The sequence below is a fragment of the Delphinus delphis genome, chromosome X, assembly GCF_949987515.2.
Source record: "Delphinus delphis chromosome X, mDelDel1.2, whole genome shotgun sequence".
Lineage (NCBI taxonomy): Eukaryota > Metazoa > Chordata > Mammalia > Artiodactyla > Delphinidae > Delphinus > Delphinus delphis.
Genome location: NC_082704.1, coordinates 35,450,659 through 35,468,609, shown reverse-complemented (window position 1 = coordinate 35,468,609; position 17,951 = coordinate 35,450,659). Strand labels below are relative to the sequence as shown.

General features: G+C 40.8%; 1 protein-coding gene across 1 annotated transcript in view; it reads right to left on the bottom strand.

Annotated features, from left to right (window-relative positions):
* Positions 1 to 4,867, bottom strand: part of COL4A6 (collagen type IV alpha 6 chain) — a 159,511-nt gene extending 154,644 nt beyond the window's left edge. The window contains exons 1-2 of the mRNA XM_069540335.1: positions 4,850 to 4,867; positions 3,704 to 3,787 (exon numbers count right to left, since the gene is read on the bottom strand). Of these exons, the coding sequence (XP_069396436.1) occupies positions 3,704 to 3,787; positions 4,850 to 4,867 (102 nt within the window). The remainder of the gene's footprint in view (positions 1 to 3,703; positions 3,788 to 4,849) is intronic.
* Between the last annotated feature and the right edge of the window lie 13,084 nt (positions 4,868 to 17,951).

The window sequence follows — 17,951 nt, the reverse complement described above, 5'->3', positions numbered from 1 at the left end:
GGAGCTCTCCATGCTTTATGTAAACACCAGAACACTTAAAACAGGGAAAACTCTGAAACGCTATTAAGGAATAGTAGACTCAGAACAAAACAAACAGTCCCGCCTGCTCCCAACTCAGACAGACACCCGCCGGTAATGCAGAGACAGCTTTCAAATCCAGTAGGGAAAAGAGAGCAAGGGATGGAAATGTCAAGCTACAACGATTTGATCAATCCAATGGCAGAAGAAAAAAAAATAACCAGGGAAGAGAACAACTCAAAAGAATGGTTTTTCCAGATAACAACACTTACCCGCAAGAAAGAAAGCTTGAAGTCAAACATTAAATCCAAATTTAAATGTCCAGGGGCGGGGGAGAAACACCTTTATTTAACATTACTAGGCATGTCATTTTTTAAAGTTGCCATTCTCCTAAAGTAGGCTAAATAAGGTTTAGCCGCTGACAGGCTAGTGACCTTGGGCAAATCACTTATCAGTTTATTTGTTGCATACAGATAATGATACAGACCCTGGGAAAAGATGCTTTGGAAAGCACAGAGCAGTGCAGCAACGCTAGGCAAGGGCTTTTTACCAGGCATGGCATGCCTTCGAGAAATCAGTTTGAGATGGCTTAAAGCCCAAAAGGGTTGGATCACAGTTGCGCAGGAGTGCTAGGTGTTGTGTAAATGTCTTAATCAGTTCAAGAGGCCTTTGGCAAAGGAAAAATACACACTGCCCAGCAAGCTACGTGCTTGATGTCTCCCCAAGGCAGGAGGCAGGCCCTGCAAAGGGCTGCAGCATATCTCAGGGGTGAACCAACGTTCCGTTCCCCTCCCAGCTCGCAGAGCTGGAGAGAACAGCTTGAAATCCAAAAGGGGCCCTCTTCTCAGCTAAGGAAAACAGTCTCAAATCTTTCTGACATCTGCACAAAAGGGGTACTGAGGGGCTGCCCTGCAGGGTCAACAGTGCTGGGTCCAGTTTAAACAATCCTGCTTGGCCCTGGGAACGCGAGAGGGTAGGGAAGATGAGTAAAAAGGACCTGGCTGCGTGGGCAGCTTCAAGCATCCGTGTGCACAGGATCGGCCCCATGTGCACTGGCCTCCTGATCTACTTGGGAAATAGGACATTCCTGCTCTTGACTCATGAAATACAGCTTGGTCTGGTTCACTAACCTTGACAAGCGTTCCCAGAAACTTCAGGCTTCACAAATAAAGTTTTAGGAGCATATCTGACTGTGTGGACACCGAGTCTTTTAAACATTGACGAAAAAAATCTGTGCGGTGATATTCTATTTTTCTCCATCCCACGACCCTTCAACCACTCATGTTTTCAAAGGAGAAGCCAGATTAGGGCTCCAGATGTTTGGAATCCAAATGAGAGCTCCTCACAGAGGAAATCTACCGCCTTCTATCTTCAAAGATCAAAATCTCAGCCAGGGGTGAAACAATGAGGTCATCGTAGGCATGTTTGCCTGGTGTAGGACTGACCTCTGTTCAGAATATACAAGAATTTCTAGTTTTAAAGGCTCCCCAGCCCCACAAACAGTTCAGAGTTGTTTCTCAGTTCCCTGGCTGCTGGGTCTCTCATGCTCCATCAGGAAATGCCCTTTTGTGTCAAACTTCAAATCTCATCTGCTTCCACTTGGGCCATTTTTACTTGCTGTATCTTTGCAGGGGTAAAGTAAATCAATAAGAATCACCCTTTAGGAAAGTGGGGAGAGGATATGTCCAGGAAATTCACGGAGGAAATACAAACCTGCAATGAATATGTGAAAAGATGCTTAAACTTACATGTAGTCTGGGAATTGAGATGATTTTCACCCATATTAACAAAAATATCAAGTGATGGCAAGGGTATAGAAACATGGGCCCTCTTGTACAACAATGCTGATGTAAATAAATTTGAATAGATACTCTGTGGGGTAATTGGTCATTGGCTTTTAAAATTAAAAGTGCCCATTACCCTTACATCTGGTAATTCGTATCCTTAGCGTCAACACTAGAAATGAGTACAAGGACGACTGTTCAAGGATTTCTACTGTAGCACTTCCACTTTTCAAAATAGCAAAAATTTGGAAACAAACTATGTGTTCATCAAAAGGCAAATGGCTAGATTAAACTTTGGGGTGGAGGAAAAGATCTTAAGGACATATTATGTGACCAAACAAACCAACCCAAAATGGCATAGTATACTTATGATTATAGTTTGGGAAAAAAAACCCCAGAAAATGAAACTATTGTCATACATATTCATACCTATCTTTGATCATGCACAGAAAAAGACCAGAAAGACAATAGTGGGACCGAGAGAACATCAAGGGAGACTTTTGCATTGTCTGTGTTGCTTGCTGTTGTTTAAGAACATATTCATATATTTGTTGTAGAATTATTTTTTTTCTAAAGTGTTGCCTAGATATAGATCAGAGGAAGAACGTGGGCCTCGCTGGCTGTAGTGAACACGACTTCCCTGGGAGACAGCAGTGGGTAAAGTAAATAGGCGAGAAATCAAAAGACCCAGGTAATAGCCTGAATCTGTCATCAATCTGCTGTGTGACCTGGGAAGTCATTTTCCTTCTCAGAGACTGTTTCCTCTACCATCTGTGGATAAGACGAGAAGCTCACAAAGATACCTTCGCTTTCTAATATTTTATGATTCCCTAAGTCTCTGCCTTTAATGTATAATATGTCTGGTCCCTTTTGATGAAGAGATGGCTTTTTATACTTTTCCTTCAAATTCTGGCATAGTTTGACATTTCACTGTACTGCAAATGGAAAATAATGAAAGAGGAGGTAGAGTGGTCACTCTGTTCCCTGTTCGGCTATGTTTTTAAGGGTTTGGTTGACCTATTTATGCTACCTTCCTTTGACAATGTAAGCTCTTAGGCTGGTTTGAATGTGATGAGAGTGTAAATACAATGCTGCAAGTCGGAAGATCTCAATTCTACAGGGTGGCCATAAATTTTGAAAACGCAGATAGGATTTTATTTTTTTTATGGATTGATCCCCCCCCTTGAATACTTTTGCTGAGTTATACTAAAGATGCAGGTTTCTTCAGTGCAAATCAAAAATACAAATCATCTGGGGCAACACATCACATATGCATATACGAGGATTGATAGAAATGCTGTATCAAGGCACTGTGTTCATTGCAATTTGCACAACAATTTGAACTGGTCATGGCTATTAAAGGACAATACATTGAATAAATCACTTAATGTTTTGAAACGTGTCCTATGCCTTAATATAATATCTATAAATCATTCTTTATGTATAGTCACCTATATTTCTGGACTTTATGGCTACCCTTGATTTTGGATGAAGCACATCCCTAGTCTGTAGATAACGATTGGACCGCTTGTCCCCCAGAGTGGTAGGGAAGAGCCTATCTGTAAATGAGCTATGAAAATTGATGTGCATCTACAAACATATCATAATCTGGTTCTGCACAACTTAATTGCCTTTTGGAAATACCCCAGATGAAACTTTGAGGAAACTTCGCTATTGAGTCAATGAAAGAAACCTCTTCCCGGTCCGTCAGAGACTTTGACTAATCTAGTTCTGCCTATCATTAGTCAGCAAAGCTCCTTCCAGCTGGTCTTCATCACTTTGCTTGTTCCATGAGGTCATAAGAGAAAATTCTAAGCAGTTTAATTCTAAAGAAAACACACACACTTCAGATATCGGCTCCTGTGACTATCTGTCTTTCAACAATGAAGGAAGCAACTTACTCGGGCTCCTTTCTCAGGAGAGCATTTACAGCCCCCAATGCAGTCTTGGCCTCCACATGGCTTTCCATAGGGCTTCTTCTCTCCCTATTAAAAACAAGAAAAAAAGAAAAAAGTGAACCATGTGAAGCAAGAAGCAATGCTGCCCAGGAAGCATACCCCTTAGCCACACTCGTCCTAACGAAATAAATCAGAGCAGCTTGGCGGTGTCATGAGTCCCATGAAATAAAAAGCCATCTTAAACTAGCACCCTTTTAGGTCAGGTCTATACCTCACTATATAGCCAGCTTGGTAGCTGGTTGGGGAACTGTGACATCTCCCCACATAGGTAGAAATTCCAGCCACAAAATACAACAGCATTTCTTTACATGGGGCTGGAAATAGACTCTAGCTGTATCCCTAAGCCCCGCTGGACTTATATATTTGCACTCATTGAGAAAGCAGCAACTGTAGCAGAGAACCTGAGAGAAATTCAAGTGCCAGAAACGTAATGATAGATGAAAATAGCCACCCTGTACTCTGCCCTCAGAATTGTTCTCCTCAGGGTCCCACTTTCAGCACAGCATTCAAACCCCTGTGCCCAGTTAGTCAGATCGAAGTTTCTCAGGTGATACTGAACACTATTCCCTAAACTCTCCAATCCAACTTCCTTTTCCCTTCTCTGCTTTTTTTTTGGGGGGGGGGGGGACCGCCCTGCATGGCCTGCAGGATCCTAGTTCCCCAGCCAGGGAACGAACCAGGACCCCGGCAATGAAAGCGCCGAATCTTAATCCCTGGACTGCCAGGGAACTCCCACCTTCTCTGTTTTATGATGATGATTATAACAAGGTGAACTTCTCCAAAGTCCCCCGCATGACCTGACATGTGCTGACCCTCTCCAACCTGTTCTCCTCACTCTCTCCCTGGCTCACTCTGCTTCAGTCACACTGGTATTCATGCTATTCTTTAAACACTTAAGCCTGTTCCTGCCTCAGGGCCTTTGCCCCAGCTGTTACTTCTGCCTGGAATGCTCTTCCCCTAGATGTTTTTGATCACTGGCCTCTTTTTATCACCCTAGTCTCAGTTCAATTGTCTATTCTCAGAGAGGCCTTTCCTGACCACTCAACCTAAAGTAGCCCCCAGTTACTTCCAATCATAGCACTATGTTACCTTTTCAACATTAAACATTCTGTCTCCCCCACGTTAGAATGTAAGCTCCATGTAAGTAGGGACCTTATCTGTGCTGTCCAACACTGCATCCCCAATGTCTAAAACAGTGGATGGCATGTGAAAAATGCTTGATGACCTCACGGAGCTGGGATTTGAACACAGGTCTAACTCCCAAGCCTTGACCTTAACCCTTATGCCTTAGTGTTTTCTAAGTCTTCTGTCTCAATGCAGACTCAAAAACGAGGAAACTGCCATTCTGACCCTACCCACCTTGGGAAAAAAGCAACACATAAATTCTAACTATTATCTGTAATAAGAACTTTATCTCTGGGATGGATTTAGTATCATCCAACTTTTTTGTTTAATGTTGGCTGTTTTGTTCAAAAGAGAAAGGCATATTTATGAGCCAGCCTCACACTTAATCATTCTTGCCTCTTTGTACTGTGAACCTTTTCCTAATTCCCAGGGAGCACTGTGAATTTCTCAGATGGTCTCTTATCTCTTTAGACATTCCCACAACCCTTTATCACCACAACACCTCGGTAATAAGGTAGTGATGGCAGAGCTATGACAAAATATTGCTATTTTAGATTCCAAACACCTTCTTGATATGAAAGATATTTTATCTCTCTTATATGCCTTTGACATGGTAAGTGCTTTTGTACAGTTTCCAGTTTGCCCTCCACTTTATGGTATACAGGACAGGCAAGTTTTCATAAGGGTGAGATCAAGAGGTGCTGTGGAAGGTGAAAGCTGGGGGCTGGAATGGAATAGAGAACAGGGAGGCAGAGCAGCTTTGAATTTAATCCTCACCAGTGCTGTGCCCCCTTTGTCTAATGTTGAGTGCTATATTTCTCAGCATAATGGATAATTTCTATTGCTTTTCCATATAGTTCTGTATTCTCCAAGCAGTCTTCAATGAACACGTATAATTAGTAAGGAGAAAAAACACCAGTCTGTTTCCGGATGATAAATTCATCACCTTCAAGGGAGAGGACTCAACAGGCATTGCCAAACTGGTATCTGTTTGGAGCTATGGCCTAATTCGAAACAATGCCCTTTAGGTGTCCCATAAAATTTGTCCATCATGGACCAAAAGTTTCCAGATCTCTAGCGTGGAGCAAGGAGGCTGGAGGCAGGGAGCTGGATAAGACAGGGGGAAAAAATCCCAATAACAGGAGCTGAACAAAAATATAAGGAGCACAAGCTGAGGTTTCTTGGGAACTTGGCATAACAAGGAGGCAAAGACACCCAGCTAACAGACAGGAAGCCATCACTGTCTTCTGTCACTGAGGAAAGTAACCAGAGAAGCCCCACTGGCCACAAGGCAATTTCCTGTAATGCTGGTCCTGGCAGTTCCCCCAGGAGTCTTCAATTACACTGGGCGGGGGAGGGGGCCGGGGGGAGGGCAGGGATAAAAGGAGTGGCTTCCAGGGAACATGGCAAGACCAAGAACAGAGGAAGTCTCTGACCTATCCTGGCTTGTCTGGGGACACGCTAACCGTTGCTAAACCAGGCCACATCACTGGTGTCATTCCCACCCTGGAATGCTTTCTCCCTTCCATGTGTATATATGCAATGCATCTCCAGTGGTTAGGACTCTGTGCTTCCACTGCAGGGGGCCTGGTTTCGATCCGGGGAACTACGATCCCGCAAGCCCCGTAGTGTGGCCAAAAAAAAAAAAAAGCACTTATTACGCCATAATTGTATTGCAAAGAAAAAACAAAAGTAGTTCATAATGAAACAATATGTATTTTAATATGTAAATGATCATACGTGGCTCTATTAGATGTAGGGACTTCGCTGGTGGCGCAGCGGTTAAGAATCCACCTGCCAATGCAGGGGACACGGGTTGGAGCCCTGGTCCGGGAAGATCCCATATGCCGTGGAGCATGCATGCATGGCACGTGCATGTGCCACGACTACTGAGCCTGGGCTCTAAAGTCCATGAGCCACAACTACTGAGCCCGCATGCAACAACTACTGAAGCCTGCGCACCTAGAGACCGTGCTCTGCAACAAGAGAAGCCACCGCAAAGAGAAGCCTGACTACCACAACGAAGAGTAGCCCCTGCTCACAACGACTAGAGAATGCCCGCGTGCAGCAACGAAGACCCAACACAGCCAAAAATAAATAAAATAAATAAGTTAATTAATCAAAAAAAAGAAGATGTAATGAAGTCATCAGAGGCTAGCAGCTTGATGCAGAATCACCAGGAATGCTACAGTCTGCTGAAGCAGAATGATTCTGGAATGTGGTATTGCTGACTCAAGTACCACAGATGGAGCTGCTATTAGTGCAGCGATTCTCTGAAATGGTGAATAACTCATGGTAAAGCTCTATTTTAACACTGTCAGATTTCTTCAAAACACCTTTCACACCAAATCTCATTTGATTCTCTACCACAAATCTGACATAGGTGTTTTAGAGGTACAGGTATATGCAACGACATACACACATACACAATATTACAATGCTTTCTTTATATCTTCACCTATCCCCCTAGACAGTAAGTTCCTCTGAGGTGATGTTGGTTTGTTCACTATAAAGCAAATCAGTTTAAACCCTCTAAGCCTCAATTTCCTCAACTATAAAATAGGGATAATAATATTTTAGCTCATTGGGTTTTGGGAGGTTAAAGGTAATGCCCCTAGCAAAGTGCTTGCCACATATAGTATGCTCAATATATGTCAGCTGGAATTATCTAGTACTGTGCCTGCCTACTAGGTGATCCCTGGATGACTGATTTGCATTTTAAAGATGAGGAAATGAAGGCTCAGCTGTTAGTGACTTCCTCACCATAGGAAGTTAAGTATCAGAGTTGGGATAAGAAACCAGCTATCCTCACTCTCTGCCTTTTTTTTTTTTCCCCACTAAACCCACTGCCACCGATTCCAGGAATCAGCTTGAAATTGGGAAGTCAGGAAAAGAAAGATGAGTGTTGGGAGGTGTCTTTTTATTTATTTATTTATTTATTTATTTTTGCAGTACGCGGGCCTCTCACTGCTGTGGCCTCTCCCGCTGCGGAGCACAGGCTCCGGAAGCTCAGGCCCAGCGGCCTTGGCTCACGGGCCCAGCTGCTCCGCGGCATGTGGGATCCTTCCAGACCGGGGCACGAACCCGCGTCCCCTGCATCGGCAGGCGGACTCTCAACCACTGCGCCACCAGGGAAGCCCTGGGAGGTGTCTTTTCATTTTTTTGCTTTTTTTATCAAGATGGGTTTACTGACTTTACCATAACTTGCATTGTTTGTACACTTTCTAAACAACCATCCTACAGATATAATTCTCACAACTACTTTTGAAACAAGGAAAATTTATATATAAATTTTCCAGATTAAAAAAAAATTTAAACCTGAGTCTCAGAGTTGGTATTACTTGGCAGTAGTGAAGACTCAAAGACAGGGCCTTTCTTTTCAGTGCACAGGTAAACTTCTAAAATGAAAAATAATACAAGATGCTGAGGTGCCCTTTTAAAATCTTCATTCCCTGCTGGTTGCCTCAGGGTCCAAAAACCGAGAGAGGCCTCTTTGGCTGTATCAGAACTAGTCCTGGGGCCACATTCATAATAATGGGTACCACTGGAGCATCTGCTATGTGCCTGGCTAAGTACTTCACTTTTGCTATATCACAGAACTGTCCCAACTGCACTGTGTGGTAGGCACTATTACCACCATCATTTCACAGATGAGAAAACTGAAGCTTGAAGGGATTTACTAGTTTGCCTACTCAAGGTCATATAGGCTAGGGAGTGGCATAAATTCAGACCCAAGTTTGACTCAAAATCTTAGTGCCCTTCCATTAAGCCTGGCCCCCTGTAGCACCATCCTAGGTTTCTGTACTTTGTGATAATAATACAGAGAGTCTGGCTTTACTTTGAGCAATTCCAAAGCAAAACCTATTCATTGAAATTTAAACACACACACACACACACACACACACACACACACACACACACACGCTAAACCAACCTTAGTCTTCTCCCATGTTTAATGTGCATTTGCCTTTTAAGAACAGTTCCCTATGAGTTTATGAATGAAAGGCTCTGGGAAGAGAAGGAATGGATCTGTACGAGCTGGCTCCCTACAAGGTGAGACTTGTCACCCACACTTTATTTTAAGGATGAAGCTCACACCAGACATTGATGAGTAGTTCAGAAAGGCATTTCCCTCCATCTGTCCAACTGTGTTCACACACGTACACAAACGCAACAGATGGGCTCAGGGGGTGGTCAGAGGAACAAGCATTTTGGATTTCACTTGGAAAAGCCCTAGCCAGCCAGAATGAACCAGGGCCTGAGGGGATGTACTGTCCAGCTAGACCTTAAAGTGAATTCACCAAGCAAATGCTTAAGACACACAAACAGAAAAACTAAATCTTGTCCATCATGTTCGTAGAACAGCATTTCTGAAGGATATATGAGAAAAATATGTGAGAAAGAGACTGGGAGAAAGTGAGGAATCTTTGAGCTTTAAAGCTGGAAGGGGCCTGAGGACCAGAGGTCACACAGTTCACATGTAGTTAGGGTAGCCAGTTTTAACAAATAAAAATCCAGGATGCTGAGTTAAATTTGAATTTCAGAAAAACAATAAGTATATCCCAATTAGCATATTGTCTTATAAGTATGTCCCAAATTAGCATAAATATGTTCCATGCAATATTTGGGACATACTTACACTAAAAATCTATTTGTTGTTTACCTGTAATTCAAATTTAACTGGGCATCTTATATTTTATCCGGAAATCCTACAAGTAGCATCATGACACACTTGTGTGACAAGTTCAGATGTGAGGAGTGTCAAAAGTAATTGTTAGTAATAACATTTTAAAGTACAAACTCTGCAACTTACTTTTAAACATATTAAGAGGGTATTCACATTTCTTTCTGTAATTGAGTCACTCTAACTTATTTGCCTCCTAATATGGTTTCTAAAGCAGGAAGGAAAGGTACAGTTATCACTAACATTGGAAGGATTAGATTCATTCATTTACTCAACACATGTGTATTGTGTGCCTGCTGTGTATGAGGCACTGTGCTAGGTGCTAGGGGTAGGATGATAAAAAAAAATTGAATATGACTTTTTCATGAAAGTTCATAGCAGTTTTATTCGTAATAATTCCAAAGTGAGAAGAGCCCAGACTTCCATCAATAGGTGAGTAGATAAACAAACTGTGGTATATTTGTACAATGGAATACTATTCATGAATTTAAAAAGTGAACAAAGTATTGATACATGTAACTGTATGGATGAATATCACAGATACTATGTTAAGTGAAAGAAGCCATGCACGTAAGTGCATATTCAGTATGAATCCACTTATACGAAGCTCTAGAATAGGCAAAGCGAATATATGATGACAGAAATCAGTGGCTACCTCGGCAGGGTTGTGAGAGTGAGGTTGACTGGGGGCATGAGTACTTCCTGGGATAATGGATATGTTCTATATTTTGTTTGGAGAGATGTTTATGAGTGTACACATTTGTCAAAACTCATGAAACTACACATGTATAATCAGCACATTTTATTGTCTGTAAAATATAATTTGATTGGGCTTCCCTGGTGGCGCAGTGGTTGAGAGTCCGCCTGCCGATGCAGGGGACACGGGTTCGTGCCCCAGTCAGGGAAGATCCCACATGCCGCGGAGCGGCTGGGCCCGTGAGCCATGGCCACTGAGCCTGCACGTCCGGAGCCTGTGCTCCGCAACGGGAGAGGCCACAACAGTGAGAGGCCCGCATACCACAAAAAAAAAAAAAAAATATATATATATATATATATATATATATAAATTGATTAAAAACTAAGCATAGTACTTGCCATCATGGAGCTGATATTCTCATATGGGATACAGATAAATACTTACACAAATATTTGAAGAATAATCATTGTGCAAAGTGTGATGGAGAAAAACAGGATACTCTGAAAGTTTACAATGTTCAAGTCATTAAGATATAAGCACTACTTCTTCATTCAACAAAGATTTACTGAGTGCCTACTCTGTGCCAGGCACTGGATTATGCCCTGGGAGTACCCTGTTAGACAAAATAGACTTGCTCCTTTGCTCTATGTTCTTGTAGAGGAGACAGATGTTGGAAGAGTAAATAATAATCTTTTAATTATAATTGTGCTATACGATACAAAGGAGACCAATGGAAGGATATGAGAACGTACAACAGGGACACTTGGCCTCCTTGATGGGATCAGAGAAGGTTTATTTAAGAAAGTGCAGTTAGGGGGACTTCCCTGGTGGCCCAGTGGTTAAGACTCCATGCTCTCAATGCAGGGGGTATGGGTTCAATCCCTGGTCGGGGAAGATTCTCCACGCCAAACGGCGTGGCCAAAAAAACCCCAAAAAGTGCAGTTAAACTGACGTCTGAAGAACAGGAAGCATCAGCTAGGTCAAGGGATGGGAGTGAGGCAGAGAATCTTCCAGACAGAGGGAAAAATCAATGCACATGCCCTATGGTGAGAAAGAACGTGGCAGCTAGAAGAAGCTAAAGAAAGCCAGAGTGACTTTAACAGGAAAGTAAAGGGGAGAGTGACAGAAGATTTTGCTGTCTAGGCAGGCAAAGACTTGCTCATGCAGAGTCTTGTGGGTCATGTTAAGGAGGTTTGGTTTAATTGTCAGAGCAACAGGAAGTCACTGAATTATTTTAAGCAGAGACTAACATGGTCAGATTGATATTTTAGAAAAATTTTTCTAGTGGCAGTATCGCTAGTGGACAGGAGCGGGTAATAGTGAGGTGGGAGACCAATTAAGAGACTGTTGGAGAGGGATTTCCCTGGTGGCACAGTGGTTGAGAATCCGCCTGCCAATGCAGGGGACACGGGTTTGAGACCCTTCCCACGGGTCTGGGAAGATCCCACATACCGCGGAGCAACTAAGTCCGTGCGCCACAACGACTGAGCCTGTGCTCTAGAGCCCGCGAGCCACAACTACTGAGCTCGTGTGCCACAACTACTGAAGCCCGCATGCCTAGAGCCTGAGCTCTGCCACAAGAGAAGCCACTGCAATGAGAACCCCGTGCACTGCAACGAAGAGTAGCCCCTGCTTGCCGCAACTAGAGAAAGACCGCGTGCAGCAGTGAAGACCCAAGAACGAAGACCCAAAGCAGCCAAAAATAAATAAATAAATTTATATATATATATATACATATATACACACACATATATATATATATATATATATATATATATATATAAAGAGAGACTATTGGAGAGAAGATGGTGGCCTGAACAAGGGTTATGGCAGTTGGATGAGGAGAAGTGAATGAACCTGAGACATATTTAAATAGAGGGGACACGACCAGAAAGGGACAAGTCTAGAACAAGGCTTTCTCACACCAAGTCTACTTCACTGATTTGAGGACAAACTTCAATGCACACCTGCTATGTATTATCACTGTCTTGGGCACAATGAAAGAAAGACAAATATTTAGGAAACTTTTATTACACTCAAGGAGCTTAAAGCCTAATGACAACTATGATCAAAAGAAGAAAGTGAGAAGTATTATTGGAAAAGGTAAAGAGATACTTTTCTAAAACTTAGATGTGATTATGTCCTGTCTTCTCTCAAAAACCTTTCATGACCCTCTCTTACCTGCAAACTTCTAAATCCAGGCATAACATTTAAGAGCCCCTTTAAATCAGGCTAAACCACCATTGTAGGCCAAACTATCACCTCCAATATTCTACTCATTGAGTTCTATTTATCAGCTGTTCCATTTTCATGGAATGCTTTTCATATCTTATCCATTTCTCTGGAAATCCTAGTCACATCTTTTCTTTCTCTTTTTTGTAACAATTTTATTGAGATATAATTCATACACAATACATTCATTCACACATCCTTTCTTAAATCTTACCCTCCCTCTTTTCCAATAGCACTATTTATGTTTCATTATGGTATTCATTGCTCACTCTAACAGCTTCTCCTTTTGACTGTTTCAGAGAAATTGTGGCGAGAGTTTCTAATAAAAATATACAAGATTATTTTGAGTGGCCAGGTGGATCCTCAGGTTCCTCAGCTGTGTAAAGCATGGTGGGGCTTCATGTCCTACTTTCTGTGAGCCTATTCTTGCTACTAGACTTTAGGCATACAGTGTCATGGGCTTTAGTGGCCTGTCCCAGAGCCTTATGGCTTATTTATAATATGATGTTTTTAGGGAAATCATTCCAAGTTGAAAAAAAATCCCTTAGGGTTTCTAGTTGGTAGCCTAAGTTAGGATGGAAGAGTCAATAAGTTCTCTAAGAGTTGAACCTACAGGAATAGGAAGGACTGGGATTCCAGGACAGAGTATTCAACTTGCTGGAAATACCCTGACGGACTGTCTCATCTATCATTGAGTCCAAAGGATCAAGGACACTGCCATTTCTGTCTTTTGTACTTGGAAGAGAGAATTTAACCAATGCTCAGTTGAGACAGACAGTGAGTCCATGTGGAATTCACCAGCAGTAGCAACTATCAGAAGGATATAGAATGGGAAACAAATGCAGGTTGTTTCTATAATTTTTTAGCTAGATATTTAGCTCATGATATAGACAGTCTCTAAGGCATACTGATATAGATGAGAGTATAGATGTTCTGCTTGCTCAGAAATGAGCAAAGAGGACATGGGGAGGAGGATCTAAACCAGGGAAATAGAACGGTTCATAGCAAGTCCATCCCTCATGACTAGAAGGAAAATGAGAGGGAACCCCTCCCCAAATTACAAAACCCAGTACATAGAAGACTAGGATCTCTGTCTTCATTTGCCAAGAACTGCATGTTACTTTTACCTAATTTTATGGCTGTAATTTTAAGCTGTAAATCCTTTCAGAAGTTGTTTTTAATTTTGCTTGCACGGTAAGAAAGACAAACTAACTTGTCACATATGCCTGCATTTCTAAAATTAGGAGAAACAGCCCTAATCCCTTCTCATATGCAGAAAATAGAAACTAGTCGAGTAGTCTACTTGGTTGGTGGGAACAGACTTTCAAAAAGAAACATGCCAAAAAATAAAAATAAAAATAAAAGCATGATATGTCGTAAGCAAAGTTAAACTCCAATTCAAACTTTTTGGCCTTAGCCAAAGCCCACAAGCAAAGGAGTGGGCCAGTATTTCTGTCTCTGATTCTGTTTCATGGCTTTGAAACTCATCTGCTTTTTGTTTCCAGGCAAAGTGACATGCAAAACTCATTTCAGAAAGCCCATCTATAGCAAGGCCTCAACTACACCTCTGGTAAGTCCTTTGCAATATACAACCTACCAAAGCTCACTGAGAAGAAACAGATAATCTGAATAGTCCTATATTGATGTTAAAAATTGAATTTGTAGTTAAACCCTCCCCACAAAGAAAATTCCTAGGCCAGATAGCCTCCCTTGTGATTTCTACCAAAGCTTTAAGGAATAAATACCATTCCTACGCAAACTCTGCCAGAAAATTGAAGATGAGGGACTACCTCCTAACTCATCCTATGAATCAAGTATTACCATTACAGACTAATATCTTTTGGGAATATAGACACAAAAATTCTTAACAAAAATTTAGGAAATTGAATCCAATAGTATGTAAAAATAATGGTACATTATGACCAAGTACAGTTTATCCTAGGAATGGTAGGGTGGTTTAACATTCAAAAGTCAATCAATATAATTCATCATATTAGTAGACCAAAAGGGAAAAATATGATTATCTCAATAGATGCAGAAATATAATTTGACAAAACTCAACATCTATTCCTGATAAAAACCCAAAGCAAACTAGAAATGGAAGGGAATTTCTTCAATCTGCTAAACAGCATCTATGAACAAGCCTATAGGTAACATTATACCTAATGGTGAAAGCCTGAATGTTTTCTCCACTAAGATTGGGAGCAATGCAAATATGTCCACATTTACACTTCTGTTCAATGTTGTGCTGGAGGTTCTAGCCAGTTTGATAAAGCATGGGTGAAAAAGGCACCCAGATTTGAAAGGAAGAAGTAAAACTGTCTTTATTCACAGATGACAATGTAAAAATACTACGACATCTACGAAAGAAGCAACTAGAACTAAGTGAGTTTAGTAATGTTTAATGACACAAGTTCAATATACAAACATCAATTGTATATATGTTAACAGCAAACAACTGAAAATTGAAATTAAAATATAATTATAATAGTATCTAATATATGAGACATTTAGGAATAAACCTGACAAAATATTGGCTAAACCTGTACACTGAAAAGTTAATTGAAGAGAAAATTAAAGAAGACCTAAGTAAATGGAAAGCCATTGTTAAGAAATCGATTTCTACCCAATTGGTCATCATAGATTCAATGTCATTTTAAAATGCATACAGAACTACAGAGGACCTAGAATATCCAAAACAACTTTGAAACAGAAAAACAAAACTTTAAGACTTCCAGGACTTGACTTTTGAAAGTATTATTATGAAGCTACAGCAATCAATACAGTGTGTTATTGGGACCAATGAAACAAAATAGAGAGTCCAGAAATAGACCCACACATATATGGCCGATTAATTTTCAACAAAATGGCAAAGGCAATTCAGTAAATAAAGGATAGATTTTAACAAATGGTACTGCAACAACTGGATATCCTATGCAAAAGAAAAGAAAGAAAGGAAGAAAGAAAGAAAGAGAGAGAGAGAAAGAAAGAAAGGAAGGAAGAAAGAAAGAAAGAAGAAAGGAAAGGACCTTGATCCGTACCTCACACCATATACAAACATTAACTTAAAATGGATTGCAGATCTAAATTTAAGCCCAAACTTTAAAATTTTCAGTAGAAACACAGGAGAAAATCTTTATGACAAAGATTTTAGGTTAGGCAAAGACTTCTTAGATACAACACCAAAAGCTTGATGTAAAGAAGAAAAAATTGAGAAATTGGACTTCATCCAAATTAAAAACTTCTACTGTTTGAAAGATATTCTTAAGAGAATGTAAAGACAAGCTCCAGACTGAGAGGAAATATTTGCAAATCACGTATCTCCTAAGGGACTATAATAGAGTCAGTACCATAAATGAATATAAAAAATAAATATGCTAAGTAAAAGAAGCCAGTAAGAAAGCATTTATATTCTTTATTTCCATTTACATAGAATTCTGGAAAATGAAAATTAATTTATAGTGACAGAAAGCAGATTCGTTATTGTCCAAGGACAGGGGGTGATGCAAAAGTGTGAGGGGAGGGATTACAAAGGGGCATGAGGAAACGTTTGGGGATGATGAATGTGTTCATTATCTTGACTGTGGGGTATGTTTTTACGGTTGTATACATATGTCTAAACTTAAAATGTATACTTTAAATATATGCAGTTTACTGTATGTCAATTATACCTCAGTAAAGCTGTTAAAAATACTATTAGGGTAGTCAAAAGGACTCAGAAGCCAATCTGAATACACTTCCACTGGCCAAGTAAGTGATGATTTGTATATCAATAATGATAACTGCAGTGAATGAAATGCTTAAAATATTTAAAACTCCATGAGTTCATAATGGTACTCTCCTCCAGACCCCCAAACAAAAACCCCTCACTAGTCACCTTTGGAGGATGCTAGAGAATTAAGTATTTTTTAAATTGGTAGAAAAATAAATGGGGGGGAGTGGTGGTGGAACCAAGCATTTATCCTGCCTTTACTAAATGAACTATAACTCAGGGTAACCATAAGAATTAGTGAAGGAATGTTTCCCCTAAAATAAAAGATGGAATTACAGAATCAACATTTGCAAGCCCCTATGAGGTAAAGGATTGAGGCAATGCATATCAACAACTGCTGACATCCCAGAGAAACAAGCATATATTGCAGACATTTTACACCTCCTGATGGGAAGGATAAAATACGACCTGATGAAATATGATGAAACAGTCTTGGAGAGAGAGGAAGGGAGGGGGAGAAAGAGACAAAGAGGGAAGACACAGATAGAGATAGGTAGAGATGAGAGAGGGAGGGAGGGAGAGAGAGAAAGAATCTGATCAAGTGTCTAGATCTAACTACCAATGCTTTACAATAATGCAAGAGCAAATGCAGGAAACGGCAACCAACAAATCAAAACCGTGGGCAACTGTTACAGGAAAAGGTGACTTAAGAGACTTACTACCTAATCATAATGTAGGGGCTTTATTTGGACACTCAAGTGTAAGGAAGCAAAACAATGAGAAAATATGAACACTGACTGGCTATTTGATTCTATTATGGAATTATTGTTCATTTTGTTTTTGGCGTGATAATGAGATTTTGGATGTTTTCGTGACTTATTTTTAAGAAATACATAATGAAATACAGATGAAGTCAAATGATCTCTGGAATTTGTTTCAATATAATTGAGAGTGAGAAGTGGGGATAGATGAAACAAGAGTGTCTGAATTGGTCAGTTTGAAGCTGAGCACTTGGTACATGGGAGGAGTTTCACTGTACTATTCTATTTTGTATATGTTTGAAGTTTTCGATAAGAAAGGATTTTAGGAAAGGAATTTAGGTTTCCGAACTGGTGAATGGACGGATGAAGGTGAATGATGAGATGTGGGAGATGGAGGAGTCAAAGGTGACTCCTTCAGCTTGAGCAACAGGGAGGATGGTGGTGCTATTTGCTGAGATGGGGAAGCATGGAATAGGACCAATATGTGTGTGTGTGTAGAGAATGAGTTCTGTTTTGGACACATTGAATTTAAGGAAACTGTGAAAGCCAGGGTGACATATCTAAGTAGTCAGCTATATATGTACTTAGAGCTTGGAAAGATTTGGGCTGAAAGATATAATTGTGCAGGAATGACATTGTGCGTGGTGAGAAGAGGTCCTTGGGAAAAGGCCTGAGGGACACTCACATTAAAGATCTGAGCAGAGAAAGTCGGGTCTAAAATTGTATGGATACAAAGCGGAATGGGACAAAGCCTGCCTTTGGGGAGCTCACACTTTAGCCAGTGAGACACATTCACTTAAGTTCTATAAGACTGGTACTGGCTCAGATACTGGGGAGAAGACAAACTTTTGAAAATATTCACATGCTACCTTGCATGGTTCTCCAAGTATTTTATGGACATTCATTATTCTTCTCTCCCCCAAGGCTGTAAATGACTCCAGTGCAGGGAGTGAGAGAAGAGCTTGCGTTTGGGGGCATAA